Genomic DNA, 26,787 nt, shown 5'->3' with positions numbered 1-26,787 from the left:
TCAGTGGGCTGAACCCTGCACAGCATTACACAATGAGCCACTTAGGAAATCCTGTGCTATCCACATATGAAGAACACAGGCAATCAGAATGCGCATGTGCAGCTGGCTGCATGAACACAGCCTCCCAAGAACTGTCCCAAGATGGTTAAGGTGATGCAGGAAAAGATACAGTAGAGATATTTTTCTTTAGCATCATCCAATATAAATATTCTCAAGGGAAAAATAAGTGTCTGCCATGCCTAAATAATAATAGATCTCCAAACCGAGAGAGAAAAAGCAATAGCATTAGCTAAGACTGCATTAGAATACTGAGAGCAGGGTAGAGGACTGAAAGCCATGGGGAGAGAAAGAAGCAAAGAAACATCTTTAAGGAAATCCACAAGATAGGACAAACTAAACACTTGTGCACACTGAGACACTGGTTTTATCTCAGAAAACCACATTGCGATTTTGTATTACTTGATTCCAACATGCAGAAGGAACAGGCAATGCTTTAATGAGTATTTTGTCAGAATTGCCTTCCTCTTCCAAAAGCAACCCAAATCAGCAGTTGTCACAAAACAGTAAACACAAGTTTTCACATTCTTCAGACTGGATGTTATTTATTAGAAAAAAAGGAGGGAAAGACTGGATGAAAAGAGAAAAAAAATGCTTAAGTGGTATGTTGACCAATCCTAAAAATCTGCATGTTGTAAATTGCTTAATATGGAGGCCAGAGATGCTACATACTAGTTAAATCGAAAAGCGCTGGGTAAAAATCAGATTCCAAGGTTCCCTAATGCTCAAGGGGCAAAGAAGTAAAATACATGAAAATAGAAATATAAATAAATATAAATTCATCAGAACGTTCCCCAGCACTATTCAAAGCAAAGATCACTGTAAGACTTTGAAAAAACACAGTAATCTTAGTAGCAATCTGGAAAGAGGGTTTCAACAGCAGGCACGAGAGGCATGAAATATAAAATTCACATCTTGTAGTTTAGAAGTCATCCATCCTAGCAGTTCTTTTCACCAATCACACAGATGCTCCCAGCAAAGACGTGGCATGACGAAAGTAAGAAGGCTCAGAAATCTGGCCTCTAACACACATGGCTGCTGCCAAGGGAACACTCCTGTTAATTAAATCTACGCCAACGAGGATGTACGTGCACTTCTAGGAACAGCAGCCCACATCAAATATATGAAGTATAGACATGTACGTTCAGGTACTTGAGCTGTGCCAGATGTTCACGCGACTATTTTGGTACAAAAGTTGAACTTTCAGGGCCCAGAAGATTCTCAGAACAAAAAACAATAACACAATCCTGTTCTGGCACCTGTTAGCAGCAATTGACAGCCACTCTCACTCACCAAGTAAAAAAAACAGCATGTTTATTGAGCCCTGGATGCATGGGTAGTCTTAGCCACAGGACATTGGGGCAGCTGCCCCCAGGCCCCATACTGGGGGGGGGGGACCCTGTGCAGGGAGCCCCAGCTGCCATGTATCCAGGTGCTGCCATGAAGCTCCTGCAGCCACAGAGCTATTGCTGATCCCCTGCTGCCTGAGATTGGAAAGAGAGCAGCTGTTGGGGGGCCTTGACCTAAACTACTTGAGTGTTTCTGGGGGACCCACCCTCAAATTTTTCCTAGGCCCCCAGGATCAATAAGACCATTCTTGAGTGGATGGGATACCATATGTAGGCTGTATTTGACTTAGTGGACACAAGTTGTGAAGGCCTGTTATACAGTGAAATACTGTGCTTGCTAAAGAACCTCGCTCGAAACATTAGCTTGCTTGCCTAAACACAGGGCTATTTGCCATGTAGTAGCTAAGGATTTTCAGTCAGCAGTATATGTGCCATTTTCTTTTATCACTTTGGACATAAATCTGGGATAACAGTAAAATATTGAGGTGATCCCTTAGAGATCCAGACCGACATTGCCAGCGCAAAATTCCACTTGCACCAAAAAATAAGACAGCCAGTTTCCTCCTGTTCTAGTAAGGATGCAGACAATCCAAGCGAGCTACAGGACTGAGTCAGCCAGGAAGTCTTCCCTCCAACCACCCAAGTACTGACGTCTGTAAAATACTAACCTTCATCACTTCTACCTGCAGGTCTTCATTGAGGGAAGGAGTTACCCTGACTGCATTCAGCATCTGATTAAGCAACTGCTTGTCATCAGAGTCTGTTGCCATGGTTACAAATCTCTCATCAGACAGTAGTTTCTGCAAGAGAAATGGAGCTATTTAATCTCAGAGACTATTGACGTGCTTGCTACATAATCATATTACACACAGAATACCTTTTCCAAATCCTGTACCAACAGAAACTAGGCATTGATGACTCATACAGGCTCAGCTGATACATGTATGTACATCATTTAATTTTCCATTGTTTGATTATTCAAGCAGTTAACAGGCGTGTGTTAATCAGTCCTGATTTTGGGGGTTTACACATGGGTTATTTGCCCCAAATTCGATGCTGTTGGGAAGTGGGATTTTCCCCCTGCTTCCCTACAACTGAAGTGCTGAAATCAAGGACCTCCTGGGGTTTCCACACATTTTCTCTGATCATTCTCAAACCTGCTTTGCTCTGAGGTTTTGGGAAAGATCACAGCAGAGCTGGGTAGCTGTGATGTAGGTAGAAAAGTCCAGATTTTCCTGGTCCCACTCATACAGCAGCCATTTCCCACATGGTAGCCATTTCCTCTCCCTACAACAGAGGGCTCTTTTAAAAAATGAGCAATTTAAAAGCACTGTATCAAAATACCACTATACCAAAATATGCATCTGGTTCTCCAAATCCCCAACTTTCATTAAGTTCTAGCCCCTTTCATTGTGGAGGTATATGGGAAAAAGCATATATTCACAACAAAATGGAACAGAGTTACTTTAAAAAAAATCAGCGAACCTGATGCATATTTTAGTATAAGGGTATACCGATACAATGCTATTAAATCACTGGACTGTGTGGAAACCGATTGTCACTGTGCTTTCACGCTATACAAGCATGTCCCCAAGTGGAAAACGCTCCTGTCTTCTGGCCAGGAGGTGGTGCTATCCTAAATGTAAAAACTGACTTCTAACAGCAGTTTTGGAAGAACAGCAGTTTATAGGAATCCCCTCCCCCCATTTTTTTAGGAGCAACTATTTTTCTACAGGAACAGCCTAATGAACCCAGTATATTACAGTACTTAGAAGGCTGGACTATGAACAAGATGTGTGTGTGTGTTAAGTGCCGTCAAGTCGCTTCCGACTCATGGCGACCCTATGAATGAAAGTCCTCCAAAATGTCCTATCTTTGACAGCCTTGCTCAGATCTTGCAAATTGAAGGCTGTGGCTTCCTTTATTGAGTCAATCCATCTCTTGTTGGGTCTTCCTCTTTTCATGCTGCCCTCAACTTTTCCTATCATGACGGTCTCACATTCCATGTTCCTATTTTATGCGTCGAACAGCTTCGGACTTTCCTTTTGCATCTATTCATGTCAACCACTGAACGTCCTTTCGGCTTTAGTCCAATCGTATCATTAAGAACAGCGCTACTCGTACTTGTCCTCTGCTCTACCCCAGTAGCAGATTGAGTGCCATCCGACCTGGGGGTCCCATCTTCCAGCACTATATCTTTTTTCATTTTGGTTTGTCTCATCATAGGGTTTTCAAGGTAAAGGTTGGTCAGAAGTGGTTTACCAGTGCCTTCTTCTGCGCAGTACTAACCAGAGTTAGCCGTAGTGGCACTGCCGTTGTCTACGAAAGATCTTCCACCAGTGTCACCTTCCACTACTGCTGCTGCCCAGTAGCTAACCTTCAGGGATTCCTCTACCCCCATCCCCATTGGAACTGCCTGTTCTCTTCTGCGGATGTGGCCATTGATCCCTTAAGGGGGTGGATGCATCTTCGTCTGGTGTCTCAGCTGTGACCATTCCGTCTTGACCACTCTGCTAGGAGTTTAGTCTCTTGATAGAGTCTAGACCCCTTATGGTATTGCTCTCAGCTTCCCTGACACTCACAAACCCCCTCACCACGTTAAGGTGTGCATCCAGAAGGGGGATGAACAAGATACCCAGATTCAAATCCCCGCCCTGCTATAAAGTACACTGGGTTACAATGGTCACTTGCTCTCATCCTAACCTTACTGGTTCTTGTGAGGATAAAATGGGAAGGAGTATACCATTAATATGGCCCTGAGCTTCTTGGAAGAACAGTGGGATAAAAATGTGATTGAGTTTTATATATATAGATAGATGTGCAACTTGTCATAGGTGTTTTCCGCGTGGGGACTGGCTTGTGTAGTTCCCCTATTGCTGCTGCTCTGTGCCGGCAGCTGCAGATTTCACATGGCAAGTTTCCCTGGCCCACTTCCCCTTTTTTTTGTTTTTAAAGAAAGCTGAGAATTCAGAGAACTTGGTACATAGATTGTTATGTAGTTACAACGATATTAGATTATCAATTAAAAAAAAAAAGCACCCCAGGGGTGGAGTGGGAAGCAGCTGCTGCAGCAACAAGCCCAGGAGAAATGCCTCCTATGCAGGGGGAACTGGGAAAATCTGAACTTTCACTCTTATATGGCAGCTATACAGGTTTTGCTGAGATTTTTCTCAAAACTTCAGGGAAAAAAAGCAGGGAGAGATCGGAGAAAAGTGGGGGGGAACCCCCAGGTGCATGAGTGTACCACAATGCTGTGGAGAAGCAGGACTCCCCCACCCTTTGCAACAGTATTGAACTCAGAGCAAATAATCCAGGAACAGTCTTCAGAATTTACCAGGGAAAAGCACCATCCATCCTTTCAAGCCAGAATTGGAAAAATCATGTAAGCTCTCACCCTACGTGTTTTACCATAACAACTGCAATATATAGCTAATCAGCAAACTTCGAAACCAAGTCAAAACATAAATTATAAATGGTGGAGGAACTTCTCTAAGCAGCTGTCTTATGCTTGCCAACGCGCTAAAATGTTCATGACTGAGTATACTGCCCTCTCTGCACATCTAATAGAATGGAATTCACAGCAAGTCAAAAATTTCCTCCTTCCCCCAGGTGTCTAAACTTCAATCTTTATACGTGGGATGCACGAAAGCACTGAGATCCTCAGGACTTCTGTGGCATTTATGAAACTAGGAGCCTCTATTCAATAGCTGCATCAGCTTGAGGACATGAAGTTGTGGTAATTAGTAAAGGGGCCAATGAAGAAGAAGAGTTGGTTTTTATATGCTGACTTCCTTTACCAGCTTACAATCACCTTCCCTTCCCCTCCCCACAACCTCCACCATGTGTTTAATATCAATGTGCACCCACCAAAAATATGCTGCTAAGAGTCCTACCATTACTCCTGTCCTATAAATAAGGAGTCCCGTGGCGCAGAGTGGTAAGCTGCAGTACTGCAGTCAAAAGCTCTGCTCACGACCTGAGTTCGATCCCGACGGAAGTTGGTTTCAGGTAGCCGGCTCAAGGTTGACTCAGCCTTCCATCCTTCCGAGGTCAGTAAAATGAGTACCCAGCTTGCTGGGGGTAAAGGGAAGATGACTGCGGAAGGCACTGGCAAACCACCCCGCAAACAAAGTCTGCCTTGGAAATGTCGGGATGTGACGTCATCCCATGGGTCAGGAATGATCCTGTGCTTGCACAGGGGACCTTTACCTTATAAATAAGGAACACCACATAGTGTCCATGTGCTGCCCTTCTATTTACCCTTTAAAATAATTTGTTGGAATTACTTTGCATATAGTAGCAGATCAAAGAACCCAATAATTTTTTTAAGGAAAAGACAAGGAAAAAATGGGAAATACTGTATAAAAGACAATATAGAATGAAGAACTCTGGCATAAATTTAAAGTTGTTGAACTAAAATAAACTAGGAAGAAACTAAATGACCTGAAAGGCAATTGTGCTAAATGTCGTAAGTGTTGCAAGCACTAGAGGAGGAGCAAATTATCAGGAAAAAATACACTGTCCTTTCAGACTTAAAGCTTTATATGTTGTAGTCCAGGAAGTGTTTGATAATCCCCCATCTCTGTTTTTGTTATCTTTGGCAAGTGTGCTCCATACAGCAAACAGGCTGCGATTGTAGTCTGCAACCAACAAGAACTGAAAGTTGCATTATACTGAGTTGATATAATTTGGTATAAACACATAAGCTTTTTGAAGTATTGTCCCTAATTACACACAGACCACATATTTTTTAGACACTAGGGTCAACCATTTTGATGATTCATGAAAGGATCCAAATGGAGCTGAAAGTCACCCCACTGTACCTGCATTCCTGCTAGAGCGTGCTGGGCCAGCTTCACGTTCTTGCTTTCCAAGGCAAGTTGGAGTGGAAGGAGACACTTCTCCCTGGCGTTAAAAAAGACGAGAAACATTGTTTAGGACAGTGGTGTCAAAGTCATTTGTGAGGAGGGCCGGATATAACATAAATGTCTCTTGGTCGGGCCGTCTAAGTGTACCAAATAAATAAATAAATACCATACAACGTATCGCCAGGTACCTGGAGATACTCGCCAGCCCAGATCTGGATGGGGTGGTGGTGGCTGCCTTGGCTGGTGAGCTCACAGTGGGCTTGCCAGCCAGATCCAGACAGGGAGGGCTGCCTTGGTTGGCGAGCTCGTGGCTGGCTCGCCAACCCAGATCTGGATGGGGTGGTGGTGGTGGCTGCCTTGGTTGGTGAGCCTGAAGTCCTCCCCCAGTCCAGAAAGACAGGGAAAAAGAGGGAGCGAGAGAAAGAGAGAGCTAGAGAGAGAGACAGAGTGAAGCTGATAAGAGAGAAACAGACAGAGAAAGAGGGGAAGAGAGAAAGAAACAGGGATAAAGAAAGAGAAAGAAAGCAGGAGAGAGGGGGAGAAAAAGACAAAGAGGGACAGGGAAGGTAGGTGGCTGGGCTCACAGGCCGTTGTGGCCCTGCTGCGCCCAGAAAAGGACGGAGGGTTGCTGGGTGGAAATGCAAATACAATGTCTGCCAAGTCACCCAAATAAATAACCCAAAGAAGCAAGATAAAGCTGGCTGCAAAATGGGGGTCTGATATAGTTGCTTTGTGTAGGCATACTAATCAAATTTATGGTAGTATTCTCTGCTCTTTGCCTGTACCATCAATCACATTTTGATTTAACATCACTCAGTATAATGGCTTAGCACACTCAGCAACTCCCAGATGGGGCTGCTGAGAAGGGAAACATGGCTCAAGAATAGTTAACATCAGGGTGACTTTAGAAGGCACAGCCTCGCTGCCATTTTTTAATGTTGCCAAGGGGCCGTAAGCAATGCTTGATTCTCAAATTTTACATGGGATTTCTAGATCCACGTCAGTGTTTGCTATAGTTGCAGCAACTAAGCACTACTACCCCACCACCAAACCTTGGCCTACAGCTAAAAGCAGTGACACAAGATTACACAATGTTATCTGCTTGGCACGTACAATGCAATTACTGCCAGATGGCCAGCAACCTTGCTGTTGTCTGTAGCAATTATTAAGCCACTGTGAACAAGAGGGGCAGTCAGCCCACTGAAGAATAATAGGAAACAAATCAGATAGGAGAGGTAAGAAATGATGACATCAGCACTTGACGCACAAGGCTATTCGGCTACATTTAAGGTGCAAAGCTTACTAGGGAGAGCAGCTCAAGATGGCTTAGGGAAGACAAGAAGCCAAGCAGAGCTAGTCAAAGCACAATCAACCTGCAGCCTTCCTATTTGATAAACATCCAAGCTTTTAAAATTATTATTGCTATTATTTATTAAGCTCCTAATCTTCCAATGGGTGTTATACAATTAAGGAAAATGCATAATTCCTTCCTTTAGACTATCAGACAAACTGAAAAAATGTGCTTAGAAAGTGATTTTGTTTCATTACCTGGAAACTACTTTCTCACAGTGCATTTAGGTAGCCTGATTCTACCTAGTTCACTGGAAAAGACAGTCATGCTAGGAAAAGTTGAGGGCAGCAGGAAAAGAGGAAGACCCAACAAGAGATGGATTGACTCAATAAAGGAAGCCACAGCCTTCAATTTGCAAGATCTGAGCAAGGCTGTCAAAGATAGGACATTTTGGAGGACTTTCATTCATAGGTCGGAAGCAACTTGATGGCACTTAACACACACACACACACACACACACACACACACACACACACACACACACAGTTCTACCTTAAACTAAAAGATGTCCACAAGATTTCTAACAGGGTTTTTTGTTAGTATACCTGATTTTGCTGTCTGCTGGTTTAAATGTTTGAGACCATTCCTTTCATCCCCCCCCCCCAATAATTTGCCATTTTGCTAGATCTGGTAGCAGTAAGAAATGTGGTTTGACAGGCTTTCATCATAACTAGGTTTATTGGGTGGGTGGGTGAGCCTGCTCGGGCCTCGCTGAACCTGGAGGTTTGACAGGCTTTCACCATAACTAGGTTTATTGCCTCAAAACAATGCCAACATCTATAATGAACTTCAGCCACTTCCCAAAACAACAGGAGAGGAAGAGGTCCAAATAACCCCAGCTAAAGGCATAAAACCTTCAGGCATGCACAACACATTCTGTGGAAAGATTTCATTTATAAAAATAAAATTGGGACATCCCTTTTTTTTTGTTCTTTCAAATGAAAAATCTCTGTTAAGTTTGAAGGAAATTATGTGCTACAGTTTTGGGCACAGGTAGCTAAGTTCCTGTTTTAATACTTCCTCATGATAAAGAAAACTTTTCTGCGTGTAGAAAATGTGTGCATCTGTTCTCCTTGATATGGTCGTCTTCTGTATGCATGGAATTCTTTATTGAAGAAGAATACAGAACCTTTATTGGCATTTACAGTAACAAAACAAACAGGTAAAGCAGGTAAATTTACAGGTAAATTTTATGATGTTTGTATTCCTTCCTTGTATCTGAAGATTCAGTTCATTCAACTGCTCAAAAATGTCAACTAAATAGGCAAGGCGCATGATCCATTCCTCATAATCCAGCCAGGCTAAAAATTCCATCTTACCCTGAACTTCAAAAAATATTTTGAGTTCATCTCTAAGCTCAAATACTCACTCAGTTACATTTCCTCTTGAAAGCCATCAAACATTTGTGTGGAAAAGAAGCAAATGATGGACGCCATACATGTCAATACATAACTGGTTGAAAAGTCATGTGTTAAGAGCTCCCCCTTTCACAAAATTAACAACTTGAATTGTTTGATCCAAAATCTTCCCTAATGGAGCTGGAAGTGTTTTTGAGGCCAGTGCCTGACGATGGATCATACAATGAATGTCTTTCACTTTCGGAGCTCGTTTTTTCACATAAACTTGAAATCCTGATTTTCTCCCTAACACAGCTGGTGCTCCATCTGTACAGCACCCACAGACAGTATCCCACAATAGATTTTCCGATTCAAAGAAAGATGAAACCTTTTCCAAAATATCTGAGGCCTTGGTAGTTGTTTCAAGAAGAGAACAAAAGGGAAACTCCTCTTTAAATAAAAGACACAGCAGATAAAAGTGTTCAGAACTCCAAGAGAAAAACAATAAAGCACACAGACACAAACAAACCACACAAAAATGTATGAAAATGAAAAATAGATAAATTAATTAACGAAAAAGCTTCCTTCAAGAATCGTGGAAAAAGTGATGTTCCTATGATTGACTGCAATGTTGTACTCAATCATGGGAAATTGAGTTTCCCACGACTCTTAAGGGAGGAAGCAGATGGCCATTAGAAATGCAGTCCATGATTGACTGCAACTATGACAGTCTGGCGGACTGTGAATTCTTTAAGCAATGGCTATGCCAGAGTCCCCGCATGTATCCCGTCTTCAGTCTGGGTAGATTACTTCAAGAGCCTCTTCTCCTACTCTGTGGAAAACCAGGGTCTTATACCTGTAGCACCTTCTATTTTGTTGAATTCCTGGCCAGATGTGTCTCCTAAGGAAATTAAACCACTCATTGATCGCCTACACTCAGGTAAAGCCCCAGGTCCTGATCTAATTCCCTACGAACTTTTTAAAGTCAACAGCGATTGGTGGGCCAACATTCTTGCTCCTGTATTCACACAAATTAATGCCTCAGGAGCTATTCCAAAATCTTGGAGACATACTATTATCGTCCCAATCTTTAAAAAGGGTCAGCCCTCTGACCCAAGCTGTTATCGTCCAATCAGCCTTTTGTCTTGCTTAGGCAAATTGTATTCCTCCTTCTTATTAGAGGCTGTTGGACTGGGTTGAGAGTAATGACATCCTTGGCTGGGAACAGATTGGCTTTAGAAGGGGTTGATCTGTCACAGACCACTGTTTAGTGCTCTCCCATCTAGCAGAGAAATATTCCTCCCCCAGAAATGGCACCCTTTATGCGGGTTTTATGGATCTTAAGGGAGCTTTTGATACCATCCCGAGGGAGAGGCTATGGTTGAAACTATCACATTCTACTATGGATAGGAGGTTACTATGGCTTATTTAGCAATTTCATACTGACCTCACAGCTCAGGTTCGCTGTGGCAACCAAGGAGAACTAACCGAGCCCTTTGAACTGGTCAAGGGAGTTAGACAAGGTTGCCTCCTTGCTCCTCTCTTGTTTAATCTATACCTGAATGATATGGCAACCAATTTCTCAGAGTTTTGCCACCCCCCCAAAGCTTGCAAGTCATCCCACCCCGATTCTACTCTATGCTGACGATGCAGTTCTCCTGTCCCGCACAAGAATTGGTTTGAAAAGATCTTTGCAAACTTTTTCTGAGTACTGCTCTAGGGAAGGTCTTAAAATAAACCATCATAAATCTAAGATTATGATCTTCACTAAGAGGAGAAAATTGCCTCTTTTTCGCTGGGTATTAGATGGCTTTGAGGTTGACCAAGTCAAGGAGTTTGTTTACCTTGGCATTCTTTTTCCCCGTAACCTAAATTGGAATGCCCATCAAAAAGCAGTGTCCAACAAAATTAAACCTGGGGTTGGTGCTATTGTCAATTTTTTTCACACCAAAGGTGGCAAATATATTCCAGGGGCTATTCAGGTTTTTAACCTGAAAATTACCCCAATTATCCTCTTTGGTGTTGCCATCTGGATTACAGTCATCAATGAATCTATAGATCGTCCACTGCTTCAGTTCTTACGAAAACTCCTAAATGCCCCTCGATGTGTTGCTGGCGTTACTCTTCGTTCCGAGTTTGGCCAAATGTCACTTGAAGCTAGGGCGTGGTTGGCCGCCTTTAAACTACACCTTAAACTGTGCTTTAGCACTGAGGGGTTCCTAGCTTCTCTGAAGCATGACCCTTTTAAATCCTCATGGCAAAAAATCTTAGATGAGAAACTGGCGTTGTTGGGCTTCTCGCAGGATATGTTATCAGATCTTGGGAAAACTGAAGCTTTTGCCAAAATTAAAAAGCGCATTAAAGAGCTCGATTATAACAGCACTACTTTTCGTGCTCGTCGTGTCTGTTCATCCCAGTTCTTCGGAATACCCCCTCCACATGGTCTGCCTGCCTATACATATTATCTAACAACTCCTCGTCTCTCTAGAGCTTTTTGCTTGCCTAGATTGAATGCTAACCCTTCTATGGTAATGCAGGGCAGAATTCTGAATATGCCATACTCAGACAGGATCTGCCCTTGCTCTTCTGGCTCTATTGACTCATTAGCCCATGCCCTTTTGGAATGCCGCTTTTACGAGGAACTTCGATCGCACTATATTTCCCCCCTTTTAATTTACAAATCCAATGTCTCTGTGACTGACATAATGCCTTTTTTACTAAGTGATAGGGACCCCAAGGCTACATTGTCAGTGGCAAGATTTGTTTCAGTCCTTATATCCCTCCAACACTAGATATATGCTGCTCAAGATCAATTGATCAAAGAGCTTCTAAGGGATAAAAGGTAAAGGTAAAAGGCAACTATGACAGACAAGAGGTTAATCTGCAGCAGAAGCTGAGAGACCAAGAGTAGGCGGAGCCAAAAATCTGAGCTCTGAGAGACAGAAAGCATTCTGAGCTGGGTAACTAGACTGAAAAGAAGCTGTGAACGATTCTAAGCTTGTGAACCTGTGTGACAAGAAGCTGTGAACAACTCTGTGAACCTCGGGGTTCAGTGTAGCCAAAGCTAGCGGAACACACAACCTGAGGAGTGACAGGATTGAGAATTGGGTGGAAAAGGGCCCTTTCTCAGGTTACAAAGGGGAATTAGTCTCTGGGACAGAGCTGTTTCGGTGCAGGGTGGTGTGGAGGATTACTGCCACTGGTGTGGGGTAGTCAGTGAGAACTGGAAGAGGGAATTTGGTAATTCCTCATACTTCTGGATGTTCTCTGGGAATAAGAGATTCAAAGCCTTTTCATTCCTGCTATCTAGGCTGGGAAAAGAGGATGTGAAACTGAATCTGTGTGAGTTTTGAGGAACAGAACTAAGCTAGTAACCTAAGTACTGAAGAAACCTAACTTGAGATAACATCTAAGCTAAAGACAACCTGGGTAACATCTAAGCAAAATCTAAACTAAGCTCTCTCTCTGAATGAATCTTGTGTCTGTATATGTGGTTTTGTGCTTTCCCTCCAATTCAGCCTTTTCCTCAAAAATCCATCTTGTGAATACTGTTCAATAAATTTCCCTGTTTTGTTTGTTAATATTATGATGAAGCGACAGGGATCCCAAGGCTACATTGTCAGTGGCAAGAGTTATTTAAGTCCTTAGATCCCGCAAACATTAGATTTACGCTGCTCAAGATCAATGGATCAAGGAGCTTCTGAGGGATAAAGGAAAGGTTAATGTTAAGAAGCCTCTTAGGTCCAGTTTTTCTGAGGTAAAATCTGGTGGGGACTGGAGGAGGAGAAAAAAATAATCTCACAATACACTCAGGCTAACGCTTTCCCTTAGCATACACAGTCAGGTGGATTGAGGGAGTGGGTATTAAGAGTAAAGAGTGGGTATTAAGAGTAAAGAGTGGGTATTAAGAGTCATAGCAACATTGCAGTCATTCATGGGAACATTACTTTCCCCACGATTCTTGAAGAAGGAAGCAGACAGGCGGCCATTACTTTTACAAGTCTAAAATGTAAGTAGTATTAGGGAACGTCTCAATAATGAATTCTACAGCTACACTGGTATTGTTTACTTACTGCCAAATCAACCAGGTCTGCGATAGCGCTGTCATCGCCAAGTGACGTATTTTTATTTGTCTCTCACAGCGTGTTGACGTTTTGCAAATGATGGTGAGGTTTCTCGTGAGAGAAAAATTTCTTAGTTTATATTATAACAGAATTTCTTGGAGCACTTTCTGGTCCTTAAATAATTTAATTTTGCAAATGAAAATAATGCTGCATGTTCAAGAATCGATTTAAATCTGTGACATTCAATACACTTTATTGAATGTCACAGATTAAATAAAAAACTACAATTTTACAGATTGTACATCAATTACAGGACATCACTCTTTGCTGAACAGTGGTCCCAACTCCCCTCCCCCCCGGAACCCTAAAATTTACCCCCTTGTTGAGAACCCCTGGTCTAGACATTAGGAAGAATTTTCTCACAGTTAGAGTGGATCCTCAGTGGAACAGGCTTCCTCGGGAGGTGGTAAGCTCTCCTTCCCTGGAGGTTTTTAAGCAGAGGCTAGATGGCCAAGGCACTTTACACACACACAGATGGCCATCTGTCAGCAATGCTGATTCTATGACCTTAGGCAGATCATGAGAGGGAGGGCATCTTGGCCATCTTCTGTGCATGGAGTAGGGGTCACTGGTGTGTGTGTGTGTGGGAGGTAGTTGTGAATTTCCTGCACTGTACAGGGGGTTGGACTATATGACTCTGGTGGTCCCTTCCAACTCTATGATTCTAAGGACTTACAGGGGGCATTTCATTTTTTCCTCTCTCACTGTTTCCTCTTTCGCTTCCCAGGAAGCCCCTATAGCCGCACCAATTTTCCTACTACTTTCTCTCCTTCCCAACCTCCATCTGCCCCGTCTTCAGCTCCCTCCCACCAAGCAATCTACCTTTTATTTGTCCCCCATTTCCAGCTATGTTTGTTTACTTCACTTTTCTTCACAATGGGGACCTCCTCAATTTTATTGCCATAAAAACCCTATAAGGTAGGTTAGGCTGACAGTGTGTGATGGGTATTCTTGGAGCAGAAAGGGCTGTGAACAGTTGCCAAGACTGCCCAAGCATTCTGGGAATAAGCAAGCGCTGCTGGGATTGTCTCCTGGCACAAGAGCCACACAGGAGAACAACTCCCTCCCACTCTCAGACCTGTGAGCAGACACAGACTCAAAAACTCAAAAGACAGAAGTGAGTGGAGAAACTATAAAAAGAAGGGGGGACTGGAAGTGTCAGGTGAGGATGCTACACAGTTGGCTCGAGGGGGGATGGTCCTTCCCTTCCCCTCCCCACAACAGACACCCTGTGAGATAGGTGGGGCTGAGAGAGCTCTAACAGAGTTGTAACTTGCCCAAGGTCGCTCAGCTGGCTCTGTGTGTAGGAGTGGAGAAACAAATCCAGTTCACCAGATTAGCCTTCGCCACTCATGTGGAGGAGTGGGGAATCAAACCCGGTTCTCCAGATCAGACTCCACCCCTCCAAACCCCCGCTCTTAACCACTACACCACCTAGAGGGAATAGAATGGAGGGGAGGCAAGGATGGCATTGTGCTGATAAAAGGTGGCGACATAAAATGGAAATTATATGGCTGGAACAATGGGATGATGTGAGGAGGAACAAGAAGGTTGGGGATGGAGAGAGTCAGGAAAGATGACGTAGAGAGCTGTTAAATAAGGTAGGGAGAGGTATGGGTGGATCAGATGGATGTGAGTAGGCAGATGCTGTGAGAAAGGAAAGAAACTGAGAATGGTACATGTAGGGCAAGCAAAAAAACAAAAACAATCCTGTACATTTTTATGGCACGTTCCAACTTGTCATTGCCTAACGTTGTAAGCTCACCATACTATACCTTTTTAGTAAACCTTTGTCTTTAAAAGCATTTTATTCATTCCAGAAGAGAAAATACTGCACTGGAATCCCTCCCCCAGTTTTTTTCCAATTCTTCCAATGGAAAATAATAAGTCTTCCAATCCACCCCTCCTGCCAAAAAAATATGTTTCCAGGCTTTCCACATATCTAGGCAAGTCTCCACATAGCAGCTATGTTTTATACATTTCTAACTTTGCTTACATCTACAATAAGACAACATAAATTTCCTACCTGAGTTGATATGGAGGAATCTTGGTAGCAGCCTCTGAAGATTCTAATGCTTCTGTAGATAAAAAGGAGAAGAATCATTTTAGAGGGCAATCATGATGGGAACACTGCAGATATAGTACAAGAAGGCTTGGGAGAAGGTGTTGCACAATCTTAGTGCCACCGCTGAAGAAGCCCTTCCTCTCATGGCCTCCCACTAAATCCCAGATGGTAGAAGTGCAAGAAAATGAGGGGGGGAAAGATGCCACGCAAAAAATCGACACAGATAGTAAACAATCTCCAACCCACCCTATTTCCCCCAGGGAAAAACGAGCTTTTAAATCTTGGGAGGGGTTGGAGTTGCTAGCGGAGCAGATAATCTTGATAGCAGTCTTTGAAAAAAAAATTCCTCCAACAAGAGATGATGCTGGCCCTGCTCCAAGGACGGACCAGCGTAACCCCCCCCCCATTAAGTCATGCAATATACCAGCCACTAGGGCCCCCCGGAATATGCAACCTCTATGTACAGTTAGTTCATATGAGAGTGAGCAGTTTGTTAAGAATCCTGGGCCCAGACCCTATACGTTAAAACAGGGGTGGGGAACCTTTTTTCTGCCAAGGGCTATTTGCATATTTATCACATCATTGGGAAGCCATACCGGCTGTAGATCTCCCGGCGGGGGGTGGGAGGGGAGAGGCTAGGGATGTTTTTGGGGTGGAAGAAAGGAAAAGAAAGAAAGAAAGAAAGAAAGAAAGAAAGAAAGAAAGAAAGAAAGAAAGAAAGAAAGAAAGAAAGAAAGAAAGAAAGAAAGAAAGAAAGAAAGAAAGAAAGAAAGAAAGAGGGGGGAGAAAAAAGGACAGAGAAAAAGAAAAGGACGGAGACAGACAGACAAAGAAAGAATCAGAAAAAGAGGGAGAAAGGGGGAAGGTCTGTGGCTCAGTGGTAGAGCCTCTGCTTGGAATGCAGAAGGCCCCAGGTTCAATCCCCGGCATCTCCAGTTAAAGGGACTGGGCAAGCAGGTGATGTGAAAGAGCTCTGCATGAGACCCTGGAGAGCCGCTGCCAGTCTGAGTAGACAACACTGACTTTGGTGGCCCTTGACGGTCTGATTCAGTATAAGGCAGCTTCATGTGTTCATGTGTTCAAGAGGGAGAGAAAGGAGAGAGACAGAAAACGAGGAAGAAGAGAGAGAAAAGCCTCCCCCCCACACACACACAGACGGTGGCACGCGCAACCCCGAGCAACCGGGCTTCAACCTTCCTGCCTCCCCACACCGCCCCCAGAGTCGCCTAATCGGCTCCCGTGCGGATGCTCTGCCACCGGGAGCGGCTGGCTTCTTCTTCTCCCCCCCCCCTCTCGCCGCCTGTCAGCTGTTGAGTGGCGAGAGTGAGGGGGGGGAGAATAGAAGAAGAAGCCAGCCGCTCCCGGCGGCAGAGCATCTGCACGGGAGCCGATAAGGCAACTCTGCGGGCGGGTGGGGAGGCGGGAAGGTTGAAGCCGCCACCGCGGTGTGCAGGAACACAGCAGCACACTTAAAAAAAAACCTCTTGCCACTCAACAGCTGAGGCGGTGAGAGGGGTTTTTTAAGTGTGCCGCGGCATTCCTGCAAGCTGCGGCAGTAAGGGCAGCCTTGGGGGAAGTGTCTTTCTTCCTCCCCCCTCCACTCGCTGATTAACATTTTCAGTGGTCCTCGGAAGCTCCAGGGCCCTCCCCGAAACTGTTCCAGAAGCTGCCCTGCTGCGCCATGTTTCTATGGCAGGGCCCTGGAGCTCCCGAGGGCCAATGAAAATGTCCCCGCGGGCCGTTTCCGGCCCCCGGGCCGGACGTTCCCCATCCCTGCATTAAAAGTAGCTCTTTGAAGTAAGCCTCGTAAACAGACTGACAGCCGACTTCCGGTGGTGCCGCTGGAGAGAGCACTCCATTTCCCCAGGCTGTCCTGGGAGAAATCCAAGTTTGCGTTATTTCTGGGGTACATAGATACCCCAATCCGACCCTTGCAAGTGGGTTGGAAAGCAGGAACTCCCTGCAGCCCGCAAACGCGGTTTGACCTCCTAGGTACTCTGAGGGGGCTTTTTTAAGCCCCTCAGAGTCCTGGACGCCGGTCCTGCGAGGGCACTAGGGAAGGACATCGCCAAAACGCAACTTTGGCCTCAAGCTCTACCCTCCACCACCTTAATACCAACATAAGGACTACATAAAGAAAAGAACCTCACCTCTTGACACCCAAGTGAGTACAAAAGAACTCTGCGTCTACTTACTGGAAACTTGAATAGACGGGGGGCTGATAAGAATATTTCTGGGACCCCCACTCCCCCTTAATTCGAACTGAAAAAGTTTGACTTGAGTTAATCATCGGGATTAGCGACAGGATCCTTATCAAATCGATCAGCCTAAACCATAACAAAGAGTCGGAAGGATACCTTTTAGATTGACAAGAATTATCACCAATGAGAAGGTCCGAGGAAAGGGGAGGGTGATCTTTCTTCCTGATTTTCCGGCGAAAAGAATTTCCTGCCACGTCTGTAGTAAGGGAGTGCCTGGAACGGAAGACTCTCTATAACACCCTCTCTATCATTGGAACTAAAACAACAGGAAGTAGCCGTGGGACTGAATACGCGTCGCACTCGAGTTACTTTGAAATCATTCCTGAAGGAATAACCATCGAGAAGAGGCGGTAGAAGGTCCGCAACACTAGCAACTTCCGGTATACTTCCTGATTAACCCGATCTAGAGTGACCGAAAAAACTCACTGGTATTTCAAAACTTTAAAATGCAATCCTAAAGCCAATTTCGACTCTTTTCAACCCGAAAAAATTATAAGGCTGATGTTTGAACTATTATCTTTTAATTAGTACTTTAAAGGCCCTGTCTGTGGACATGTATTTTACCAGCTTCTTTTGAATGTAAATGTCTCGACCCCGCTCTGGCTCATTACACAGCCCTGCCTATACCAAACTAAGGGACTCATTACAAACCTCAACCATGGAAAAAAAATTACAGGACATGCTAACTAAACAAACTGAGGCAACAAATAAACAGTTTGAACAGATGTCCACACAGATGGCACAGTTGACTTCTATGATGACAAATCTTGGTCAAGCATCCCAAGCTATTAATCAGAAGTTGGATGTGGTTACGGGAGACTTGAAAGAAGTAAAAACTCAAATGACTGTTATGAAGACAGATATGCAAGCAATGGATGCATCAATTAAGAAAGTGATGGATGAGCACAAGGATACAAAGAAAAAATTAACAAGCCAAGAAAAACAGATTGAAACAATACAAACTGATCAGATGGCGGCAAAAAATCAAATGGCAATGATGGAGATGAGAGTGAGAGAGACTAATCTTCGTGTACGCAACTTTCCAGATATGATGGGAGACAATAAAGAAACTGTATTACCAAATTTGGCCTACTTATTTCAGATAGATGAACAAGAACTAAAACAAGCCATTAACAGAATATACAGGATACCACTACCTGCTAGAATGAGAAGATCTAAGCCAAGAGATTTGATGATAGTGTTTTATGACACGAGAGTTAAAGACAAGATTATGAAGATCCACTATGAAAATCCAGTGTCAGCAGGAGATTCCTCTCTTATATTACTGAAGGATATTCCAAGGCATCTACTCTCACAGAGGAATAATTACAAAGACTTTGTGTCTACATTGAAAGCTAATGGTATCAAATACCGTTGGATCATGCCACAAGGATTGGCTTTCACCTACAAGGAAGTGAAAACGACAATTCTATCTCAAGCAGATGTGGGGAAATTTCTGAGAAAATATAAAATGGACCTTAAAGAATTACCTGGGGAGAAGGAGGAAGAAGAAGAGGAAGAAGAAGAGGTACAGGGTGCAGAAGGAGGTACCAAATTATAGACTTTCTATTTTGCTAAAAAATACTACACCATGGCAAAAGCAATTTCTTGGAATGTAAATGGACTGAATGAGAAAACTAAAAGGGCTAGAATCTTCAAATATTTACAGAAATATAAATACTCCCTAATTTGTCTACAAGAGACTCATATAGCTTTAAAGCATAAAAAATACTTGGAGAAACAGGTGCTTGGACAAGCATTTATCGCCTCAGCCAAAACTAAAACAAAGGGAGTGGTAATTTATGCCCACCCCAGTCTTTGCCCAGAATTAGTATATAAAGATAATGAAGGAAGAATTGTAATTATCAGAACTAAAATATTGGGACAAAGGACAATAGTGGTCGGAATTTATGCACCCAATGAAGGGAAAAAATCCTTCTATGAAAAACTACACGATTTGATAGCCCAACACGCAAAAGATCAAATCTTATTGATGGGCGACTTCAATGGAATTATTCTCCCATCTTTGGACAAAAAATCAAAAGCAAAAGACGTCAATGACGGATGCTTACCTAAAACTTTCTTCACCATGGCTTCAGAATTAGAATTACAAGACATTTGGAGAACAATGAACACAACGGCTAAAGAATACACCTTTTATTCAGCGAGACATGATTCACACTCCAGAATTGATATGATATGGGCCAGTAAATCAATCTTCACTCAGCTACGCAAAATCCATATCTTACCTAGAACTTTTTCTGATCACAATCCTGTTACTTTTGATTGGAACAATAAACAAGCATTTAGATGGCGAATGAATGATAAACTTCTAAAAGACAATAAGATACAAAAGGAATTACAGGCTTTAATGAAAGACTTCTTTGAAATTAATCTTAATGGGGAAACCTCTCTGAATACAGTTTGGGATGCATTTAAAGCTGTTTTGAGAGGTTTTATGATACAGAAACATTCGGCTTGGAAGAAGACTCAATTACAATTTACAAACAATATACTTTGGAATTTACAAAATTTGGAGCAGAAATTGGTAATGGTAACACAGGAAGAGGAGAAAAGAGAAATTCAAATAAAGATTTCTGCATCTAAACACCAATTAAATTTGGTAATAATGGAGGAAATGAATAAAAATTTGAAACTTGCTAAACAAAAATATTTTGAATATGCAAATAAACCAGGAAAATTTTTAGCAACACAGTTGAAGGATTCATTTCAAAAGAAGATTATAACAAAAATCCAAATTGTTAAAGGACCAGTCTATTCAACTTCAGAAATTCAAAAAGAATTTGTTTCATTTTATTCCAAGTTATATCAGAAAGAAAATACTCCAAAGCAGAAAATAGATAAATTCTTAAATTCAATACAGATGAAAGCTTTATCAACGACCCAGAGAGAATGTATTGAAGCTCCAGTTACAAGAGAAGAAATACAAGAAGCAATACTGAGACAAAAAACGGAAAAACACCTGGACCAGATGGAATTACTGCACTATTTTATAGAATGTTCAGTGACAATCTAGTTGGCTTTTTTGGTTTACTCTATAATGCAATTTTGGATGAGGGAATATCCCCGGAGACTTGGTCACATGCATTTATATCATTGATACCTAAAGAAGGAAGGGATCCAGAAAAAACATTTAATTACAGACCTATATCGCTGTTAAATGTGGATTACAAAATTTTTGCTTCGGTTTTGGCATGTAGGATAAAACAATTTATTAAGGATCTTATACACGAAGACCAAGCAGGCTTTATACCAGGTAGGCAAATAAAAGACAATGTAAGAATTTTACTAGACTCATTGGAATATTATGATCAGAACATCCAACAAAAACTGATATGATTATATGGTCAAATAAAAAATTGTCATTAATGGGACGTATTTCAACGATTCAAATGAATGTTCTACCAAGGATGCTCTTTTTATTCCAAAATTTGCCAATAATATCACATACTAAATACTTTGATACCTGGAGGAAAGACATTTCAAATTTCATCTGGCAAGGGAAAAAACCAAGGACTGCTTATAAATATTTAGTGGATCTAAAAACTAGAGGAGGTTTAGCACTACCTAACCTTCAACTTTACGCTGAAGCGGTAGCTTTAGTATGGATAAAAGACTGGATGGACTTGTCAAATACACGTTTGCTAGACTTGGAAGGTTATAATAACTTAAGCGGATGGCATGGCTACTTGTGGTATGATAAAATTAAATTACAAGCAACATTCCGTAATCATATAATCAGGTCCTCTTTATTCCGTATTTGGATGAGATATAAACATATTTTGGAACCAGAAACACCAATGTGGATATCGCCTCAAGAAATGTTAACATTGCGCCCACTTAGACCAGACAAATTTATCACCTATCAAGATTTAATTAAATGGGATGGAAAGAAATGCTCACTAAAAGACTTTCAACTTCTTAAGGACGATTTACAATGGCTTCAATATTATCAAATTAAATCAGTTTTTGTACAAGATGTCAAAAAAGGATTTTCTAAAGAAAAATCTTCTTTTCAAAGGATTCTATTAGATAATAATACAAAACTGATTTCTAAAATGTATAATCTCCTTTTAACATTATATTGTGAGCAGGACACGATCAAACCAACTATGATCGATTGGGCTCAAAATGTGGGACATGATATTGCCTTAAATAAATGGGAACGACTATGGTCTAAAGATCTAAAAGGAATAAAAGCACAGTCAGTGCGAGAAAACATTTATAAAATGATGTATAGATGGTATTTAACACCTAAGAAGATTGCAAAGATTTACAAAACAATGTCCCCTATCTGTTGGAAATGTAACAAAGAAATTGGTTCCTTTTATCATATGTGGTGGACCTGTGATAAAGCTAAAGACTTTTGGGACATGATCTACAATGAATTGAGACTAATATTACAAAAAAATATACCCAAAACACCAGAAATGATGTTACTGAGTATGATTCCAGACGACTTATTAACACAAAGAACCTTCTTGATTTATGCCACAACAGCTGCGAGACTGCTTTATGCAGCGAAATGGAAAGGGATCGAAACTCCCGAGAAAAAAGACTGGATTGTTAAAATGTTTGAAGTGGCAGAAATGGCAAAACTCACAGCTATTTTAAATGAAGAAAGTGAGGCTCGGTTTTTGGGGGAATGGGAGGCGTGGATGCATTATTGTGAATATGAGTTAAAATTGGGAAAAATGGAAGAATATTTTCTAATCTGATCCAGAGGATTTCTTTGTCTTTTTTATAATGAATAAGTATAATTATATTTACTAACAGATTATGGTTTTCTTTTTGTTAAATGATATTGATAGAGCATCAAGATTAGATTAACTACGACGGGATGAATTTTTTATTAAGAGGCAGATGGAGGTGAGGGGGAAGTCACAGATTTTCCATTTTCTTTTTTTTATTACTATATGTTATGGAATTATAACAACTTTAAGTTAGAATTGAAATTTTATATTGTTATAGATGTTGTTTATTGCAATGGAAAATTTATAGTATAAAACCTAATAAAATTTATACAAAAAAAAATAAACAGACTGACAGCCAACCAAGCTGACAAACTGTAACTGTTATTTTTGTTCCAAAACAAGTGCATGTACAATCTCTAATGCCTAAGGTACAGAAATGTCTAGCTACTACCCTGACCAAAGCATCCTGCCATACTCACAATTACAGTGGATCATCAATGTATATTTATAGGCAAGGTAAAAATTTTAATCCACATTACCATTGTGATTTTAGAAACACAGGCAATGTTAGTTACATTGTGAACAGTGGCATTGGTGGGTAGACTATAATAAAGAAATTTAAAACAAAATCAAAAACTATAATGAAATTGGATCATCTCCACATAAACTGAAAACATACTAACACATTTGTATTGCTGATCTTGTCAAAACCAGAATCGATAGTGACCTGTGTACATATTTACTATGAGTTTGAGCTAAGTAGTATTTGTCTTAGCCTGCAGCTAAACTGCATTTGGAAATCAAAGTCAGAATAGACCGTGTACCTGTGTACATAGTTACTATGAGTTTGTGCTAAGCAGTATTTGACTTAGCCTGCAGCTAACCTGCATTTGGAAATCAATGTAGATAACACCTGTCCATATGTTTGTATATGTTTAAAGTCAACTGTCTCCACCAAAACCTATGATGATGCATAGGATAACAATCTAACCTCAATATGTCAGTCGTTGCTATGCGCAAGCCAAACTCATCCTTTGCATCGTTTCCCTCCCTTTCCCAATCTGTCTAATTCTCATGGCTCAATTAGGAAAACCATTTTTCACTAAAATGGGGTATGATACAAAACTTCACCATAAATGAAGTGCTGCAATCTGCATCTTTTACCTATGAAAGTATTTTTAAGAAGTGTTTCAAAATGGAAATTAGAGCAAAAGCCAATCATTATCCAAGGGGAAGTACTATAAGAAAACCGTGCCTATAAAAATACTATAATTACTGAGTTCACTAGACCACAGAGTTGTACTCATCATGGGGCTAATCTTGGTGGCTGCTTAGAGGCTTCCGGTGGTGTTGCAAAATGCCATCATGGCGCTTGTAGATTAGGGTTGCCAACCTCCAGGTACTAGCTGGAGATCTCCTGCTATTACAACTGGTCTCCAGCCTATAGAGAATGGCCACTTTGGCAATTGGACTCTATGGCATTGGAGTCCCTCCCCTCAAGCTCCACCCCAAAAACGTCCCGCTGGTGGTAAAGAGGGACCTGACAATCCTATTCTAGATCAAAAAATGTTATACCATTTCACACTGGCTTCTTGTAAGTTTACAGAAATTAATATACTGGCTCTGGCTTATACAACCTACTTCACAGCCCCATTTCCTTTGTTAGGCCCACTTACAACCTCTAATTATATTATGGCCTATTTGAAACAGTTGCAATAACACTGAAGCTTCTGGCTCCTACTGAGAACTGATGAATTCTCATAGTCGGGGACCTATTTTGATATGAATTGTTTATGACAGCCAACTAGTTTACATAAAAAGATTTAACCCACACAGGGCCTTGGTTATTATAATTTTAAAATACAAATAAAGACTCAGTTTGTGACAAAATCATTGTTTGCTCACACACCAGAAAAGGAAAGATTGTTGTTCTTCATCCATGGTAATTTTCTGCTACTGGAAAGTTCAATTTCCTTTATTTATTTAACAATTTAAATACATTATTTATAAGTTGCATCACATGGCTGACAGCAAAAACAATAAAACAAAATGCTCTACCTATAACATTTTGTTATCTATTAAAACCACGTATGTTTGGGATCATGGGACTAGCACAGACAAAAGGCATGTGGAACAGAGGCTGTAATGAGGAAACTGGGTGAGATTTATTTTAAAAGCTGGCTGAATCCAACCCATTCTTTTCACTTAAAAAAGTTCTTCGAAGTCTGCATGAAAGGATTTGTTTTCCAATGACATCTAAAAATCTAAAACAATGTAATAACCTCATAACGCTGACATCTAAAAATGCTACCCCTCCGTAATCTAAAAACTGCGTTCAAGCATGCCTTCTGACCAGGCAATCTATTGTTTCAAGGAACACTGGATAGGATAGATATTAACTATGAGATAAGAAAACAGTTTTAGAGGAACTGTTTTTATTTGCTCTGTGAAGAGTCAGTTGCCCTTCAGGGGAGGTTTATTTTCACTTTTGTTAAGGGTAAGAGGAAGCCTCTAGCCAATCTAGCATCATGGATAAGTTGTGAGACGAGGATCCGGGCGAACCCCTGCAGTTATGGAAGTTAGCTGGGTGACCCTGAGCCAGTCACACTCTCAGCCTAGCCTGCACCATGGGGTTGTTGTGAGGATAAAACAAAGGAGAAGAGAATGCTGTAGGCTGCTTCCGGTCCCCATTGCAGAGAAAAGTGAAGTGTCAATATCTAAATAAATAAATGCCTGTCTCAAAAGCACCCTTTCCTAGCTTCTTGGCAAGCATCAGTTTCTCTTCTTAAGGAAGATTTGTGCTTGTTACTGTTTTAAATAATTTGTGGTGACTGTACATCCAAGTCTTGAAACAATTAAGAGCACTAACACTCAGGGTATGATCCCCTCAAAGCTAAGTACTTTTAATTCCCATCGATTTCAGTGGAGAGACCTAAGCATTAAGTTACATTTGCCTTACGAAATCAACTGGATTTAAATATCTTGTTTTGGAGGACATTAATTCATAGGGTTGCCATTGGTCAGAAGCAACTTGACGGCACTTAACACACACACACAAACCTTCACTAGACTGTACCCACTATTTAGAGGGCTACGGCGTTAAAAGGTTCACAACCCCCTGAAAATTAAAAACAAGACCACATGGATACACCCATTCCTAATCCCGACTGAACAGAACATATATGATGCATGAGAGCAAGCTCATGCAGCATGCATGTCACAGAGACAGAGAAAGAGAGAGTGCATGTTGATTATATAATTACGAACAAGTGAACAAGAATACATATTGACATAGCATTAACTAGTGGAAATATTAACCAACTGTAGTCACAAAGCACAGAAAAACACCACAAGGCCATCAACACATTTAAATGGCATTGGGCATCTTAGCTTTACTTGAAGAAAACACCTGCTAGCAGAAAGGTGGCCCAGGGTATATTTTTCTTCCATTTCAGTTATCATCCCGTTTGACTCTCTGTGATTAGATGCTATTTCCACATGACCGAATAATGCATCTTCACAAAACCCTATTTTTATTTTCTTTGCCAAATGGAAATTGGTTCACCCAAGAGATTAGCAATTAAGCACTGCTACCCGGCAGCACTGAAACCGTAAGTTAGTTGCCCTCATTATGTCATTAGACTGCCTTTAAAAATTCATTACCTACAGATTCATGCTTTTGAATTAACAGTTTATCCTGCTCACTTCTGTGGCCAGCCTCTGTCCAGTCGTTCAATCAAACAACACAACGGGGGGCCCAATCCAGATCTTAACCTTTGGCGTATTTACTAGTACTAAAAAAATAAAAATAAAAAATCACCCTGCAGCTCCATTTTTTGCATGGAAAAGCAAAAGCGGCAGGCAGCTGAGAACAGATCTTCCAGAGAAAAGCACTGGCAGAGTGCAAAGGGAAATGTTTATAATGAAAACCTTATTAGAGCTGCAAGGGCTCTAGAGATGGGCGCGACGGGCAGGCTTCTCTCTGTAGGGAGGAGGAGGTTTGCGGGGGGGGAGGAGGTTTGCGGGGGGGGGAGGAGGCAGGCAGGCAGGAGAAAGCTTTCCAAGGCGATCCCGCTCCATCCTCGAAGGCCCCCGCTCGCCCGGGCTGACCTTTAGGCGGAAGGCCGCTCCACCCCCTTGCCCGGGTCGTCTTCTAAAGGAAAAGGATGTTCGGTTGGGGCGGCGGGGGGGGGGGGGTCACGGGGCAAAGGGGGAGAGGGGTTTCTGCCGTCTGGCGCCAGAGTACCGCGCCCCAGGGAGGGCTCGCCCCTCGCCCCTCGCCCCCTTACCGCCGGCCCAGGCGCAGCTCTCCCTGATGGCCTTGTGCTTGTGCCCCGACGCTTCCTTCTGCAGCTTTCTGAGGATTTCTTCCATCTTGCCTTTCCCCCCCCCCCCGGGGGCGGAGGGGCCGCAGACAAGCGGGGGTCGCCGGGCGGGCGGAGGTGTGTCGGCGTCGCCGCGGCCACCTCAGCCTCTACGGCGGGGCTGCGCGCACCATCCGGCCGCCCCGGCGCGCGGCGCTGTGGCGTGCGTCACGCGAAGCTTCGTGACGCGGACACGTCAGCGGGGGGGCGGGGCGGGGCGGCCGGGCCCTCCGCCAATCCCCGCCTCCGGCCGCTGCGGGTCGCCAGCGCCCTCTGGGCCACCGGCGGGAGGTTTG

General features: G+C 42.4%; 1 protein-coding gene across 1 annotated transcript in view; it reads right to left on the bottom strand.

Annotated features, from left to right (window-relative positions):
• The window catches only part of ARFGEF3 (ARFGEF family member 3), a 111,594-nt gene extending 85,084 nt beyond the window's left edge, over window positions 1-26,510 (bottom strand). Inside the window, exons 1-4 of the mRNA XM_056852718.1 lie at window positions 26,417-26,510; window positions 15,113-15,164; window positions 6,230-6,311; window positions 2,075-2,206 (exon numbers count right to left, since the gene is read on the bottom strand). Coding sequence (XP_056708696.1) covers window positions 2,075-2,206; window positions 6,230-6,311; window positions 15,113-15,164; window positions 26,417-26,501 — 351 coding nt within the window. The 5' untranslated portion in view covers window positions 26,502-26,510. The remainder of the gene's footprint in view (window positions 1-2,074; window positions 2,207-6,229; window positions 6,312-15,112; window positions 15,165-26,416) is intronic.
• Window positions 26,511-26,787: the final 277 nt, after the last annotated feature.

This window comes from Euleptes europaea, chromosome 7 (genome assembly GCF_029931775.1).
Source record: "Euleptes europaea isolate rEulEur1 chromosome 7, rEulEur1.hap1, whole genome shotgun sequence".
In the NCBI taxonomy this organism is placed as follows: Eukaryota; Metazoa; Chordata; class Lepidosauria; order Squamata; family Sphaerodactylidae; genus Euleptes; species Euleptes europaea.
This window is presented reverse-complemented; position numbering and strand designations above follow the sequence as displayed.